Source organism: Gadus chalcogrammus, chromosome 5, assembly GCF_026213295.1.
Source record: "Gadus chalcogrammus isolate NIFS_2021 chromosome 5, NIFS_Gcha_1.0, whole genome shotgun sequence".
NCBI classification, from domain to species: Eukaryota; Metazoa; Chordata; class Actinopteri; order Gadiformes; family Gadidae; genus Gadus; species Gadus chalcogrammus.
This window is the reverse complement of record NC_079416.1, coordinates 9,223,682-9,238,888: the sequence shown is the minus strand read 5'-3', so window position 1 is coordinate 9,238,888 and position 15,207 is coordinate 9,223,682. Positions and strand designations below refer to the sequence as shown.

At 45.4% G+C, this 15,207-nt stretch overlaps 1 protein-coding gene across 1 annotated transcript in view; it reads right to left on the bottom strand.

Annotated features, from left to right (window-relative positions):
* Positions 1–6,362: 6,362 nt before the first annotated feature.
* dlgap2a (discs, large (Drosophila) homolog-associated protein 2a) overlaps positions 6,363–15,207 on the bottom strand; it is a 48,621-nt gene continuing 39,776 nt past the window's right edge. Inside the window, exons 7-11 of the mRNA XM_056590718.1 lie at positions 12,572–12,660; positions 11,349–11,821; positions 10,954–11,045; positions 8,116–8,268; positions 6,363–6,575 (exon numbers count right to left, since the gene is read on the bottom strand). Of these exons, the coding sequence (XP_056446693.1) occupies positions 6,363–6,575; positions 8,116–8,268; positions 10,954–11,045; positions 11,349–11,821; positions 12,572–12,660 (1,020 nt within the window). The remainder of the gene's footprint in view (positions 6,576–8,115; positions 8,269–10,953; positions 11,046–11,348; positions 11,822–12,571; positions 12,661–15,207) is intronic.

Sequence of the window (15,207 nt, the reverse complement as noted above, 5' to 3'; positions counted from 1 at the left end):
AGGAAATCCGGGAAACTTTACTTCTATTGATCAATTGAATCAAATATTTAGGCATAAAAAACATAAGAAAATTATATGTAATGCATATTTACTTATCTAAGACTTAATAGCATACGTTAAAGTGTCCAATAAATACACATTAATCTCTCTCTCTCCCACTTCCACACTCTCTCTCTCTCTCTCTCTCTCTCTCTCTCTCTCTCTCTCTCTCTCTCTCTCTCTCTCTCTCTCGCCCTCTCTCTCTCTCCCTCTCTCTCTCTCTCTCTCTCTCTCTCTCTCTCTCTCTCTCTCTCTCTCTCTCTCTCACACACACGCACACATACACGTACACAGATGTACACACACACACACGCACGCACGCGCGCGCGCGCACACACACACACACACACACACACACACACACACACACACACACACACACACACACACACACACACACACACACACACACACACACACACACACACACACACAAACAGATAACAGGATAAAGGACACAAGATATCTCCAGTCTGTGCCATGATGACTGTCTTCTTAAGAACAGAGGTTTACCATGACATATTCACACTCACAAAACATGCAAACAGAAATTTGGACACCACAGACAGTAATATATATTTTTTATCCTACCAATGTGTGTGTTCATGAATATATAAATTGAACCTGATACAAAAACACACAACCTAAAGTTAATATTTATGAACAATATTTATGATTAAAAGATAGCCACCATATTCCAAAATTCTCAGAGACGCCCTTACAAAGCATTTAACCTGACATAAACTCTTCAGATTATTGCAATCGGTCAAAATGCTACAGTTGTTACCGATGCCGATGTGGAATGAAGTTATGTTTGAGGAAAATGTGATGTATTGATTTTAGCATAACCCTTGGCTGGGAGAGATATAATTCTGAGCGAGCACAGTGAGGATGGATTTACACAAGATTTTCAATAGTTTCAACTTCAGGGCAGTACACTCAATACTTACTATCAATAAGCAAGGAAAGATTTTTACTTTGAAATTATGAAGTAGTATCACGTTGGAATAAAAACGATACTATTACTGTGTAAACTATTTACGACCTTTTTTTTTTGCATTTGTGTATTTAAACCAGTACAACAACGCTCAGAATTATCTTTACCATCCTACCAAATATATCACACAATAGAGTAGGCCAATCCTGTTCTGGATCCACAGTCATTCTAAATATTTATACATTTGTAACTACGCACATATCATACTTGTAAGGTGTCAAATCTAAGAATTACCAGATTGATAGCCTACAAATTAAACCATTGAAACACAGCACATTTATATGATCAAAGAAGCACCACATACACAACATTTTCCGAACGTTTTCTTCCAAAAATTTAATTGCAGAATTATTTATTTACAATGGACGGTCCTCAGCAATGATCAAACAACTAAAAAAAAGCAAGGATTGTTTTAGAAGGTCCTTGGGAATCAGTGAAAAGGAAATAGATGTGTTTTTCCTAAAATAATCGTCTGATAAGTTAACATGGTGAAAACATAGCTTAGATATAACGCATTGAAAAACAACTTTGCGATCAAATAAATAAAGAGATCAACAACAAAAACTGCATCATGGTTCCAAATAATATCCGTAAATAATGGGCCTACATTCAGAATCAGTAATTTGCATGCCATCATAAAAGCTTATAAGAAACCATAACAAAAGAAAATGTTTAGAAAGAGCAAGCATGATCTGGAACAGAAAATAGTTATGTCTCAATGAAGCATATATTATATATTTATATATCTATATATATCTATATATATATATATTTCTTTACAAATAATGAATATTTGGCATTTATATTAACTCACTTAAGATATGATATACAAGAAATGAAAATATTATTTTCCGCAAAACAACTACCTTTTCTTTTTTCATCTAAATAGTAATTATAGTTGTTCCATATTCCAACTCTGAGGAAGTGATGGATCTCTGCATCTCCATGATCTTCTCTCTACCGTATGGTCAGGGGAAATAACAAACAGTCTCGATGGAAACGTGTGATAACTTATGTTGAACCAACGTAGTGACATGAATTATGATTTACACAACTCTATACCTATAGACTGAGTGAGAGAGTGAGTTTGTGTGTGTCTGTGTGTACATATTCAATGCCGCAATGTGTATGCTTAGGTCATCCTCAGTAGAAAAATTGCAATTGGAGCTCATTGTTATTTTTATGAAAGTGAAATATAGGCATCTTCCATTTATTGGGTTATTTCTTCTTAAGGGAGGAAAATCAAATTAATTAAAAAAAAAATATGATATCCGCACTAATTCAAAACGTCCCTACAAACAAACTCATTCTGGCAGACTGTGTTTTCACCTTTGACCTTCACACACTTTCAAATAGCCACAGTCTCACTGGGAAAATGCTTCAGAGGAGCAATGAAGCAAGTCACGAGGAGGCTGCTATGGAGTGGTGGAAAGCCCCAACACTCTACCAGTGTGGTTGCTATGGCATAGTGCTCCACAAATCACACACAAACCTTTTTTCACATCTAACAGCCCTCATCAATTTGCATATGAGGCACTTCAGCAGTTTGGATGACGTGCATTTCTGCAAAGCCCAGACTGGCCGAGAATGAACAAATAAAGTATCCAAACGGTGTATTTATATCCTGCAGCCACAATAGCTTCTAAACAAAGTGGCTATCAATGCTTTCTCCAAAAAGCCTTGGTGCCTGATTGCTTGATCTCGTCAAGGCCCCTAAAATCCTACATAAGCTTGTTTGCTTTATGCACACAAAGAACCTTTATCTACTCCTGTTGGGGAATAACAATGAACCTATTATCTTCTTTGTTCATGTTGATGTCCTGATCAAGCGCGAATTGGACTAGTCTTCACAGACTACAACATGCTAGAGTAGACTTAAGAGGGATACAGAATAACAGTAATTTAGCACAAGAAGAAAATCAAAACACTACTTCTCCAAATGTTCCACTAGCTCAAGCAAACCAAAGGAGTCTGGGAAACAGAGCTGCAGCGCTCTGGTTTGCCGACTCCAAGCCAACGTGCCAGAGCGGGTGTGTCTGTCTGGCTGTCTGTTAGTCTGTGAGAGAACAGCAGGTGAGCTGTCGCTCCTCTGCCAAGGGCCTTGCATCGCAGACACATGGTCCGCACGACCCTGCAATGACAAACCCCTGCTGAAGCTCTGCTAGGGATAAAATAAAGGAGGAAAAGAAATCACATGAAATCAAAGGCGCCCCTCCTGCTGAAGAGATGGCAGGCACACTGGGGTGTGTGTTCTGGTCTATGCTGGAAATATCAATTATAACGTGAACTGTGTACTGCCCCACAAAGTGGCATGCCTGAAACCGTGATCATGACCCAACGGTGAAATATGGTAGGAGGGTGCGGGACCCCTCTGATGCAGGTTAATTAAGTCTCCAACACTACACTCCACGCTACTCCGCACCCTTCACTGGCTACCGGTAGCTGCTCCAATCCAATAAAGTCACTGGTATTCCCCTACCGTGCTGCGAAAGGCTCAGGCCAATCCTTCATCTAGGATACAGATAACCATACAACCCAGCATGTCCACTATGCTCTGCGACTGCCAAACGGCTTGCTACTCCCTCACCAGGAGAAGGGCTGCTGCCACTCAACATAATCCCAATGGTTTGCTGCCCTGGCTCCACAAAGGCAGAACGAGCTCCCCACGGACACCAGGACAGCAGAAAGGCTGGATCTTCTGTCGCAGACCCAAAAAACTCATCTGTTTGGACTGTATCTAAGCCCATGAAGATATAAAAGAGAAAAAAAAAAACTAGTTTCAGAAATGTAACACTTGAAGCGGTTTGCTTATGTGATGCATTTTATTAATTAGCATTATTCTTGCAAATACTAGGTTGCATCTGCATTGTTGAACACACTTATTGTTAGTGAGGCAGCCTCATAATGTATTTGTTATTCCTACTGATGTAGTCAATGGGCTTTTATTGTCTGCCGCATGTGAGAATGCAACTTTACGCAGTGTTTTCCAGCCCTGTGAAAGTGTTTTGCTATGATATGTGGAGGGATTCTTTTTGAAGATTAACCAGTTCAACTTTGGAGGGACATATCCAAATCCAAATACAAAAAAAGAATGGATTTACAAACAGGCCAACCAATCTGCAAGGATTGGATAAATTGCCCGTTAAAGAAACCTGTTAAGTCCCTTTAACACCAATGTACTTACATCTTTGTCACACGCTATCCAATATAAGTCTATACCCCTCACACAAACATCGCCAATAATTAACCCGATCTAGTTATATTGAAGGACAAAGGACTGTGATTAATTGGTCATTCCACAGCACATTGTGTTGCATTGATTGTTTGCCTCGTACTGATAATCTAATAAAAAGGAGCACCATATGGTTGATTATCCAAATACTTCACTCATTAAGACAATCCCACTATATGGGTTGAAAAAAATCATTCTATGACTTGTGTGACTTCAGCCCAGTTTTGACAAAGCGAAGACTCAGATGTTCTCATCAGAAGGACCCTTCAGAGCAGCCAATAATTCATACTGAGAAGAGACTCAAGGACAGACTCCCTCTGTAAGTCAATCCACTAATTGTTGCTCCAGTTGTAATTGTAGTTTTTCTAATTCCATATAATGCTGAGAACAATCAACACATATTATGGCCAGTCGGCGAAAATTACGTATGGATGAGTGTGATTCATGAGTCGGGTGCAGAAATATGCATGTCAGCTTTCTGTTAATTGGATTTTTATCTCCAGGCTTTGTTTGGATGGGGGTAGAGGGGGCAGTGGTTATATGAGTGAAGTAGACTATTTCTTTTTCTTTATGGAAATTTTTATTTCCACTTCAGATTCAATTACAACAATTATGAATCTGTTCTCGGAGAGGGATATGGGGAATCGGAGCACATCAGCTGCAGACAATTTGTAGCCGAGGCTGTTGGTTTAGAAAGCCCAGAGAGATTTGACAATTACACGAAAAGCATAACATTTGAATGCATACATTTTAATACACATATATATATATACATATATATATATATATGTATACATATATATATATATATATGTATATATATATATATATATATGTATTCACTGAAATGACCAAAAACAAATGTTGTTGAAATGAAATGGATATGTAATGATACAAAGTGGACAGTACATCCTGCTCAAGATTGGAAATGACAACAGTACAGTCGGGAACTCGGGTAGGTACATTTCCCTTGGAAATAGAGGGATATTTAGAAGTGCTTGAGTGCATTTGTCTACACATATGTGATCTGAGGATTTTCACACACACACACACACACAAAAAACATCCTGAACGCTTACATACACACATACATACATACATACATACATACAGTGATGCAGTGGTTACGAGAAAACAAAAAAATAGAATACAAAAATAATGTTGGCACAAGACTTGAGATTGGCATGTTGGATTCAAGTAAACGTCGATACATGGGATTACAGAATAGACACAAGGCAGGGAACTATGGCGAAGGCTAATGAGTGGGCTGACGTCATCCGAAGATGGTTTCCCACGCGATCAGTAGAATGTTGCACTTGGACCGGATGACGTGGGTTAGAAACAGCATTTAGCCGTCCACCACCGCCTCTCCATGGGTGAACACGGCCAATGTGCACGGCATTGAGGTATTTTCAAGCATTGGCACTTTTCAAAGATTTTCCACATCAACCGTTGGTGATATATCTCTCTCCATCTCTCTCTTTCTCTGTCTCTCTCTCCATTTCATGTTGAACAGTTAAACCCAAAGTATCAAACAGGTTTATTAAATTTGCACAAATCCTTCCTCTTATTTTCTGGTATTTTCTTTTTCAAAGCTGCACTGTTTTTCTTGAATGGCACTTACAGCAAAAAAAATGTAAATGCTGTCAAATATAACAAATATTATGGCCGCTTCCTGGAGATTGGATGAGCTGATGTGGTTGGGCAATGGCGATCACCAGCAGACCAATGAGGAAACCCTAAACCAATGTCGTGAAGTGAGAACACATGTCTGATAACTTATCCCGCTCGGACGACCCGGGAAGTGGTCACGGGCGCGTACTTTAGGCCGTCCGACCGGGCGATGGTTGGAAGTGGACATAGACGGGAGCCATGGGAGATCATACGATAGAGAGATGGTCGAAGGGAACAACAAAGTAGAGAGAGAGAGAGCATGTGTGTGTGTGTGTGTGTACGTGGGAGAGACAGAGAGCGAGTCTTAAAAAAAGAAGGCTAGTTTCTAAAGTCGTCCAGAGAGAACAGGAGTAGGGAAGAGCAGCTCCTTGCTCACCCACCACCACCACCCCGCCTCCTCCTCCCCACCCCTCCTCCTCCTCACAGTCTGGTCTGAGCCTCTGGGATGTAGATCTCGATGCTGTCCGCCCGCTCCGACGCAGAGTTCTGACGGAAGGAGGCGGCGCGCTTGGCCGCCATGAGGCGGCGCCGGGCCTCCTGGCGGTGGCGGTCGGCTCCCGAGAGATCCAGGGACTTCTCCCGGGTCACCAGGCTCCGCTGTCTCACCGCCTTCTTTGGTACGGGAGCTAGTGGCTGTGGAGAAGGATGACACACAATATCAATAATATATATATAATAGTCTTATCAAATAACAAATGTTAAGGTGTCTTCAATAAATGAATACATAGGCCTACATAAAACTACACTACTCTCTCTCTCTCTCTCTCTCTCTCTCTCTCTCTCTCTCTCTCTCTCTCTCTCTCTCTCTCTCTCTCTCTCTCTCTCTCTCTCTCGCTCTCTCTCTCTCTCTCTCTCTCTCTCACAAACACAAACACAACCACACACGCAATGTGTTATGAAAATGGATGGCTAACGATTTGTAAGAGTGTTCCGTTTTGGTCTTTATTACTTTATTAGATAGTTCCCATGGTTTGGTTATTAGTAATAATAATAATAATAAAAAAAAAAGTTTAAAAACTATTAAAACAAATGTAACGCAGTGTGATTTTGATTTGTGATGACAGGGCTGGACTGGGACCAAAAAATGGCCCTGGCATTTTTGGCCATGGCAGCCCATATGATTATTTATACGACATGCGGAGGCACACAACATACCAGAGGATATATCTGCATATTGTGCTGTTTCAACAATTAAAATAAAGCGCAGTAGCCTACATGGAAGAGAGTAACCATGTTAAAAAATGCATACGCTCTTTCACTATACTTGCAGAGACTTTTGCAGCTAGGTCAAATCCCCTCTGAAATTACTAATGCTTATAATATGTACAGTTTGAACCGTCTTACAATCAGCAAAAAATGCAAGAACACAGAACAACAGGAAGAATACAAAATATATGTATTATTTTATTAAGGCCTACACTAACTAAAACACAACAAATTATAACACAGTAAGTCAAAGTGGCAGCCTAAAGTATGAGAGAGAGAGAGAGAGAGAGAGAGAGAGAGAGAGAGAGAGAGAGAGAGAGAGAGAGAGAGAGAGAGAGAGAGAGAGAGAGAGAGAGAGAGAGAGAGAGAGAGAGAGAGAGAGAGAGAGAGATTCTCCGCGCCTCCTTTACGTTTCTTCTCCATTTTTCTGTCAGTTAGTGACGTGACTGACAGCCGAGGCCCAAGGGGCGGGACCTCGGCCCTCTGCTGTGTGTGTGATAGGGCCAGGGCCAGCCCAGAACAAATCATAATGACTTATGGCCTGGGCCAAAGTTTTATTGAACTTTCAGATTAAGTTGACAGCCCGAACGACCGAGAGGGAAGGAACGGACCTCGGCCCTCGGCCCTCGGCTGTGTGACATGGCTGGGCCGTGACACACAGGAAACCTCGGGCCGACGAGTAAACCTCGTCGGCCCAAAAACGCCTGCCAGCCCACCGGGCATTGCCCGGTACGCTCGATGGCCAGTCAATCCCTATGACCCAGAGCGTCGAGGTACGGGCCCTGACATCTTGTTTCGCGCCTGAAAATATCTTCCAAAGCGCTGATCTGAACTCGTCACTGATTGGCTCATTAGGGAGATTCACAATTAACTCCAGATAATTAACATTGGGACACTCCCTATACACAGAGGTTCTGATTAGCTAAGAGGCTGGAAATGGAGTGGCGATCGCGGTCCGGAAGCCTACCTTCTTCTCCGGGGTGTCTAAAGGTCTCCAGTTGTTGTTCTTGATCTGCTGCAGCTGTTCAAACTTAACGGTGACATCGTCGATGGAGAGCTGCAGGAGATCCCAGAAGCCGGCCAGGTCCTGAGAGGTGGGCCGGGGCATGGCGCTGGGGTCCTGGGGATAAAACACACGCAACCAAGAATGTACAAACTAATAGAAAATATGAATGGTCTTTGATCTGCAGTTCCGGTTACCACCAATAGATGTCCTCATCAGCTTTCCCCAGTAGTGGTCCCCCCCCCAGAGCTCTCCGGTCACTACTTTTCCATGTGCCATTTTCAGCTTTCCATGTCGTGTCGATTATGAACCAGTTATGACATCCTTTCATTATGCCACAAATGAGATCTGAATTAGTAAATGACTTGCCCAGTAATAATACCCTGCCCGGTATTATTTATCAAAGTATGAAGTCTCTATTATGAAGGGACAATAAAATCCAAGGCGCTCCCCCGACTCAGTGGCTGGCCCTACGGGTACCCAGACAGGGGTTCACGGGCCACGAGAGGTCACACTAATACCTTTAAAGTGCTTACGGTGCATTTCAGAGCTGGAAGCTAATATCTAATGTATGAACCTGCGAAAGTGTGTGGACCTTTGCATTTCCCCCTTCCTAGAGGATGTGAGCAAACAGTCTATGGTAGAGGGCAAGCATCGGTAATTGTTTTGCAAACGGTTAATGGCGACAGCCGAGTGCCTCAGGCTGATCCTGAACAACACAAAATACACAAAACGTTTGAAAAATGAATGGCTGGGGTGGCAATTACATAACACTTATGGCACTATTTACCTTCAGACTAGGGTGGGATTAAATTGCTTCGATGCAAACATGAACAGCGAACTCTGTAATATAAATATAGATTGGGTCGACTCGACCATATTTCCATTGGAAATGTCGGAATGCTTACGTGTCACGACAAGGAAACATGTTAACCCCTGCAGCCTGTATTGCGGGTGCAGAGAATGGCAGCGCATGTGGGAATGGGGAGTTATGTCTGTGATGTGACGATTCACATCATCTTTCCCACGGCGGCCAGTCTTAAAGGCTACTTTCTAATAGCCTGCTAGTCTATAGAAGCTCGGAGGCCCATCTCCCGGAGTTCCCCATGACCCACATCACCGAAGCTCGGCAGCGCACTCACAGGTGTGTGGGACAGGTTGCACAACTCTAGCCTGTCACTTCTGGAGCTGGGCCTGGCTCCAGAGAAGACAGGCTGCAATTGCTGTACCTGTCCCAATGCATAGAGCTCATTCCTCTCGAGCCAAGTCAAGGCAAACAGCACACCAGAGGCTGGGGGGGGGGGGGGGGGGGGGGGGGGTGCTTCTGGTGGAGGACCAGGCACCGTGTAGAAGTGTGGAGAGCTCTGGCTCTGAAGAGAGAGACCGCAGGAGAGGGTTTCTCGAGGCCGTTCTGAGACTGTAGCGGCGCCCCCGTTGGGCTTGCAACAGCGGCGACGCGTCGAGGGAAGAGCGCTTACCCCAGCAGCGGTTTGGGGAATAGACTTGAATTTGTCGTCAAACTTCCCGCAAACAAAGGGTCTTTCCAGTGGCGGGCCCTTCTACGAGATGACACGGGCTCTATTATTACGCCCCTAGTGGCTCCACCCGCGCCCCGGAGACATGCTGGTCTTTGGCGCCGCCGGTTCCCACGCGGTTCTCCTTTCTAGCATACGCTTTCTGCTAACCTTTTAAAATTGATGGAAGGATGACACAAAACCTACAGCCTCCGCTGCTCAACGAGCTGCTCTCTTCGTTTAAAATGTGAAATTGATTTACAGGTTATATATATATAATAATATATAGATACTGTGTATATATATATATAAATATATATATATATACTCAATCAATGAGGATTCAATTATGCCATGTAATAAATGTGATAATAATATCTATTTTTAGGTAGTAACACTGTTAATGAGGTGATAAAAGATATTTATGGGGAATCTGAGGAATCATTTTAACAATATGTCATCCATCATCCTGACTGGGCTGTTTGGCTGTTCCTCAAACGCTCGCAAGTGCACATGCTTCAGAAGCTTGCGAGTCTGATCTGAAGTGAGATTTCTGGGAGGGTTTTTAGCCTTGATGTTGAGTGAGAGGGTTTCAAACACCCTCTTGCTCCTCCTATTTACATAGTTTTCCCTTCACAAAGCTGTTTTTTCAGGTCAGGCGTCGGTGGCATGGATTTCCATAGGGTAAATGATGCAGGCAGCTTGATAAAACGAACACATCTCTGAACGTCTCTTATTTATGTAATTTTTGTGAAATATCAAAGAGCTGCACATTATGTACGATGAAATACATCGTACATCTTTGTTGGAGGGCTTGGGAAACTGTAAGGAGTAATGAAAAAGAGGCTTACATAACACTTCCTCAGTGGTTTAACAGTATATATACGGATTTACAAAAACCTGATTCGCTTTCAACAAGCAGTTTCTTGTTCCTGCTGGAAAATTACAGTTCGATCGCTGTTTAATGAAATGTATTCTGCGTGTTGGAGAAACACAATATCGTGCCAAGACGGTAGGAAGGTCATGGTGCCTTACAATAAACTTGATGGAAACCCGGTTTGGATTCTCTCTCTTCAAACCGCGTTAGCCGTGATCCTGAATGCATCCATACATGCAAACATTCCCCGCACACCTGTACAATGGCCCATACCTGGGGTGTGCAAATCACACTGTGGATTTACTTTGACTTAAGTATTCCCTGTGTATTCCACTGAGTCCCATTCGGTACCAGTGCACCCAAACCAGACAGCAGAGGTCAGGGCGGCAGGTCTCAGCGACGGCTCCTCACCAGGTTTTGCTGACACAGCCAGTAGAACTGCTGGAATTTCTGGGACATGAGCAGCTGAGCGCTACCCACCGCGCTCCGGATCTTCCCTAGGGCTGGAGAACACACACAACACACACACACACACACACACACGCAGATACACGCAAAAAGGCGCTCAGGTCAGAGATTCAGTCAATACAACAGGCCTATACATGTAAACAACGTCAGAGGGAGATATCTCACACAGATTGATCTCCTCCCGAGTGAAACGTCTAAAAAAACAGCAGAACACATAACCACTCCTCTTCCCTCTCTTCCATTCCACTGTGCTCTCCCAGGCGCGTCGGTCCGGCCAATCACTCGACGACAACACCGGGCCTCCCCCCGCACCAAACCACGGCCACACACACACTTACTGTCCTCCGACAGGTCGTGCTCCTCCGCCTCCGCCTCCATCTCCTTGCACCAGCCCTCCATCCTCTTGGTCTCCGTGTGCAGCAGCTGCATGAACCAGCTGCCGTCGCGCCGCAGCGAGGGCGACGCCCGGCCCGACTCGCCCGACGAGGCGCCGCCGCTGCCGCCGCCACCGCCGCCACTCTCTCGGGGCGGGGGGGGCTCCAGCTGCCAGCCGCCGCCCCCCTCGCCGGGGGCGGTCTCCCGCGGGCTGGTGGGCTCGGCGGCCGTGCGGTAGTCCTCGCGGTAGCTGAAGAGTCCCTGGGTGCGCACGGTGCGCACCCCGCCGTACGGCGTGGGCGTGCTGGGCTCCGAGTGGCGCTGGAAGCCGCCGCCGAACTGCAGGCCCTTGTCCTCCATGGTGGGGAAGCCCTCCAGCTCCAGGTCCGCCTGCACGCCCGCCGTCACGCTGTTGGAGCGCTTGAAGCGGCCCTGCCTGGGGGCCGCACACACGCAGGGACGCACACACACACACGCACGCACGCACGCACGCACGCATGCATGCATATCATCACGCATTCACACAAACACACACACACGTACATAAACACACACACACACACCCACACACACACACACACACACACACACACACACACACACACACACACACACACACACACACACACACACAGGTACGCATGCACGTACAAACACACGCATGCATATTTTCACTCACTCGCACAATCAAACGTGCACAAATAAAGGCGCAAGGATATGCACGAATGCACATATGCACACACACATGCACATACACACACTCACACACAGGTACATATGCACGTAAAACCACATGCATGCATATCATCATGCACTCGCACAAACACACATACAGTACGTACACAAACACAGACGCACGCACACACACACACACACACACACACACACACACACACACACACACACACACACACACACACAGACGCACGCACACACACACACACACACACACACACACACACACACACACACACACACACACACACACACACACACACACACACACACACACACACACACACACAAACAAACAAACAAGTAAATGCCAAACGCACTGAACGAACGCCTATTATACCCTCCATAACGACAACACAGTCCACTGTGTACAGTACACACATTGAGGGAGAGCACAGAACAATCTTCTCTAACAGGGCCGAAAAACACCTGGTCCTCTTCCACAGCGTACCCCTTTTTGGAGTCCTCCACCTGGACGCCAACAGAATGGTACTCCCGGGAGCCTTTACTCTCCGACTCCGAGTCCGTGGCCGCCTCCACCTAGCGCCGGGGAGGAGGAGAGCAAAACACGACACAACGAAAGCCCTTCATTACAGGAGCCTCTGAGATCCCCCCCCCCCACACCAGTGGCTGTGTTGGGAGTGCCTTAATGCTACGTTACCAGCCCCGAGCAGACCACGTTGAATGATTAATGGGGAGGGTCGGGGGCAACGATAGCAGCAGTGTTCATTAGGAGGGCTTTTCGCTCGGATGGAAGTTAATGTGTAAAGGCGCGCTTTGTAAATTATAAAACATAGCCGACCACTTAAAGAAAAGCCCCTACCAGCCTCTGTAGGAACGTGCGTCTCACACATCCGGAGGCATAATTGTGTTATAAATAAGTGAATCCCCGGAAGGGATTGTTTTGACTGTGAAAACGTTAAGAAGGCTTAGTAATATTTATCGTGTTATTGGGTTCACAGTGGGGTTGTCAATCCAGGAAAGCGTCGTCGGTGTGCCTCCCACCACGTTTTCTACACACACACACGCTCACGTGCTCTACAAACATGTTCCTCTCCACAACACTGCAACGCCATCAGAGCGCCACTTCAGAGTGGGGATGGCTGTGCGGTAACCATGGTAACAGAGATGGGAGAGAGAGAGATATTGTGGAATGGATGCGTCGTGATTCATCTTGAGACTGCTCTGAATCAGCAGCAGGGCCATCCCAGGCCACAAGAACCCTTAGCAAAAACCTCCATGTTACCCCATAGTAACAGTTACTATAATAGACATCAAGTCATCCTACGTCACTTCTCTCTTTTCCTTTTTTTTTTATGAAAAAAGATGGTTGGAAAACCATAACTCTATTTTTGTATTCCTCAAAAGTGGCACCATCGCCTCTCTCTCGGCCAGCCTCTCTAACTCATTAGATTGATAACGCGGTCCCTGACCTGCCTTTAGGGCTGGGATACGATGGTCACCAGGGTAGAGTGGACTTTTTATGATGGAGCTAAAAATATCTCTCCAACTTCAGCTCACATCTGTGTGTTCTTCGCAATGGGCACTTTATGGATTCCTCCATTTCAAGTGAAAGGTATATGGGTGTACATAAATACAGATGGAAGTGTGACTTACAACTAGTAACAATCATTACGCTCATAGATCCTTCTTCCTCTGGCTTGCATGACTGTGGTTAAAACTGACTGGCTTTTTTTAATGCACTAGTGCTGCTGTTGATAGAAACTGAGATTGTATCGTCTACTGTAAATTCCTGCTGATATTTGCGGCTCTTACAACCAAATCTTTACCCTGGGATGAATAAAGATCCCTTCCGTCCATTTCTCTGGCCGCCCCCGACCCTGCTTCCATCCACCTATCCGCCCATCCATCCATCTTATCTCCGGATCATTCCGCCTGTGTGACCTTGAGCCGGTGACGAGTGTGTCTTGTGTGTAATGTCAAATTTGAGTTTGGACGTCTCCACGGTCAGAGCTGGAGCCACGGCGTGACATTTTTAGAGAGAGAGAACTGTCCAGTCGGCGGCGGCGCGAAAACCCCCCCGCTACTGTTAGAGAGCCAATGAGAGCTGAGCGGCAAATATGAGAGCAACCTCCGCCACTTTGTGTTAGGAGGAATTGCAAGGTTCAGCTTATGAAAAGGGAGAGAGCCAGTCACTGGTCGGAGATTGACAAGGGCACAGGCGGCATTCACATCGGCGCGCGGAGAATTCGTGATTGCCGGTGATGAAGAATCTATACAAAGATGTCGAGTGACGAAGGCATCTCTGTGTGAGTGCGCCGGGACAAATTGCCACCAATTCCGTGGGGTGCACGGTATTTCATTGTCACAAAAGAACATGTTGGGTATTGTGACGGCACGGGCATCTTTGTCTGTTAGAACCTCTTTTCGTTTTTTTTTTGCCCTCAGCCAATCAGCTTCCTCGTCTGCAGGAGCTGATGGTTGACTGACGAACTGACCGACTAGACTGAAGTCCTGTTTATTCTTTGGCGCTGGCTGGATTCCCTGTACCAGGGTCAAATTGAATGCATTTGCTTACTACTAGTCTTGATGAGCCGCCATATGTTATATTTAGTATCTACTCATAATAAACTCAATAATTGTGAGTGTAATAAATCTTGCTGAAACCTTTCCCCCAGCGGGTGTCCTCCCTGTCTTGCTGTGACCTCAACAAACGCTCGTAACACTGTAGTATCGATAGCCATTTTCAACCCTTCAAAGTTTTCCGAAGTAACTTTGTTGCCATGGGGAAGATGACAGGCGTCCCCTCAGCCCCACGGTCCCACCAACCCCTCCCCGTGTCTCACTTGCCTGGAGATGGGGACCTTCTTAGTCCAGCCCATTGTAATCAAAGACACTTTGTTCTCCATGCAAACCACTGGGGCTGATATCACATAATAATAATAATTCCTGTTCCAATCTTTCTACTCCTCTTTCTCTCCGTTTGCCCTCTTTCCTACTCACACACACACACACACACACACACACACACACACACACACACACACACACACACACACACACACACACACACACACACACACACACACACACACACACACACACACACGCACACATCCCTTCTTT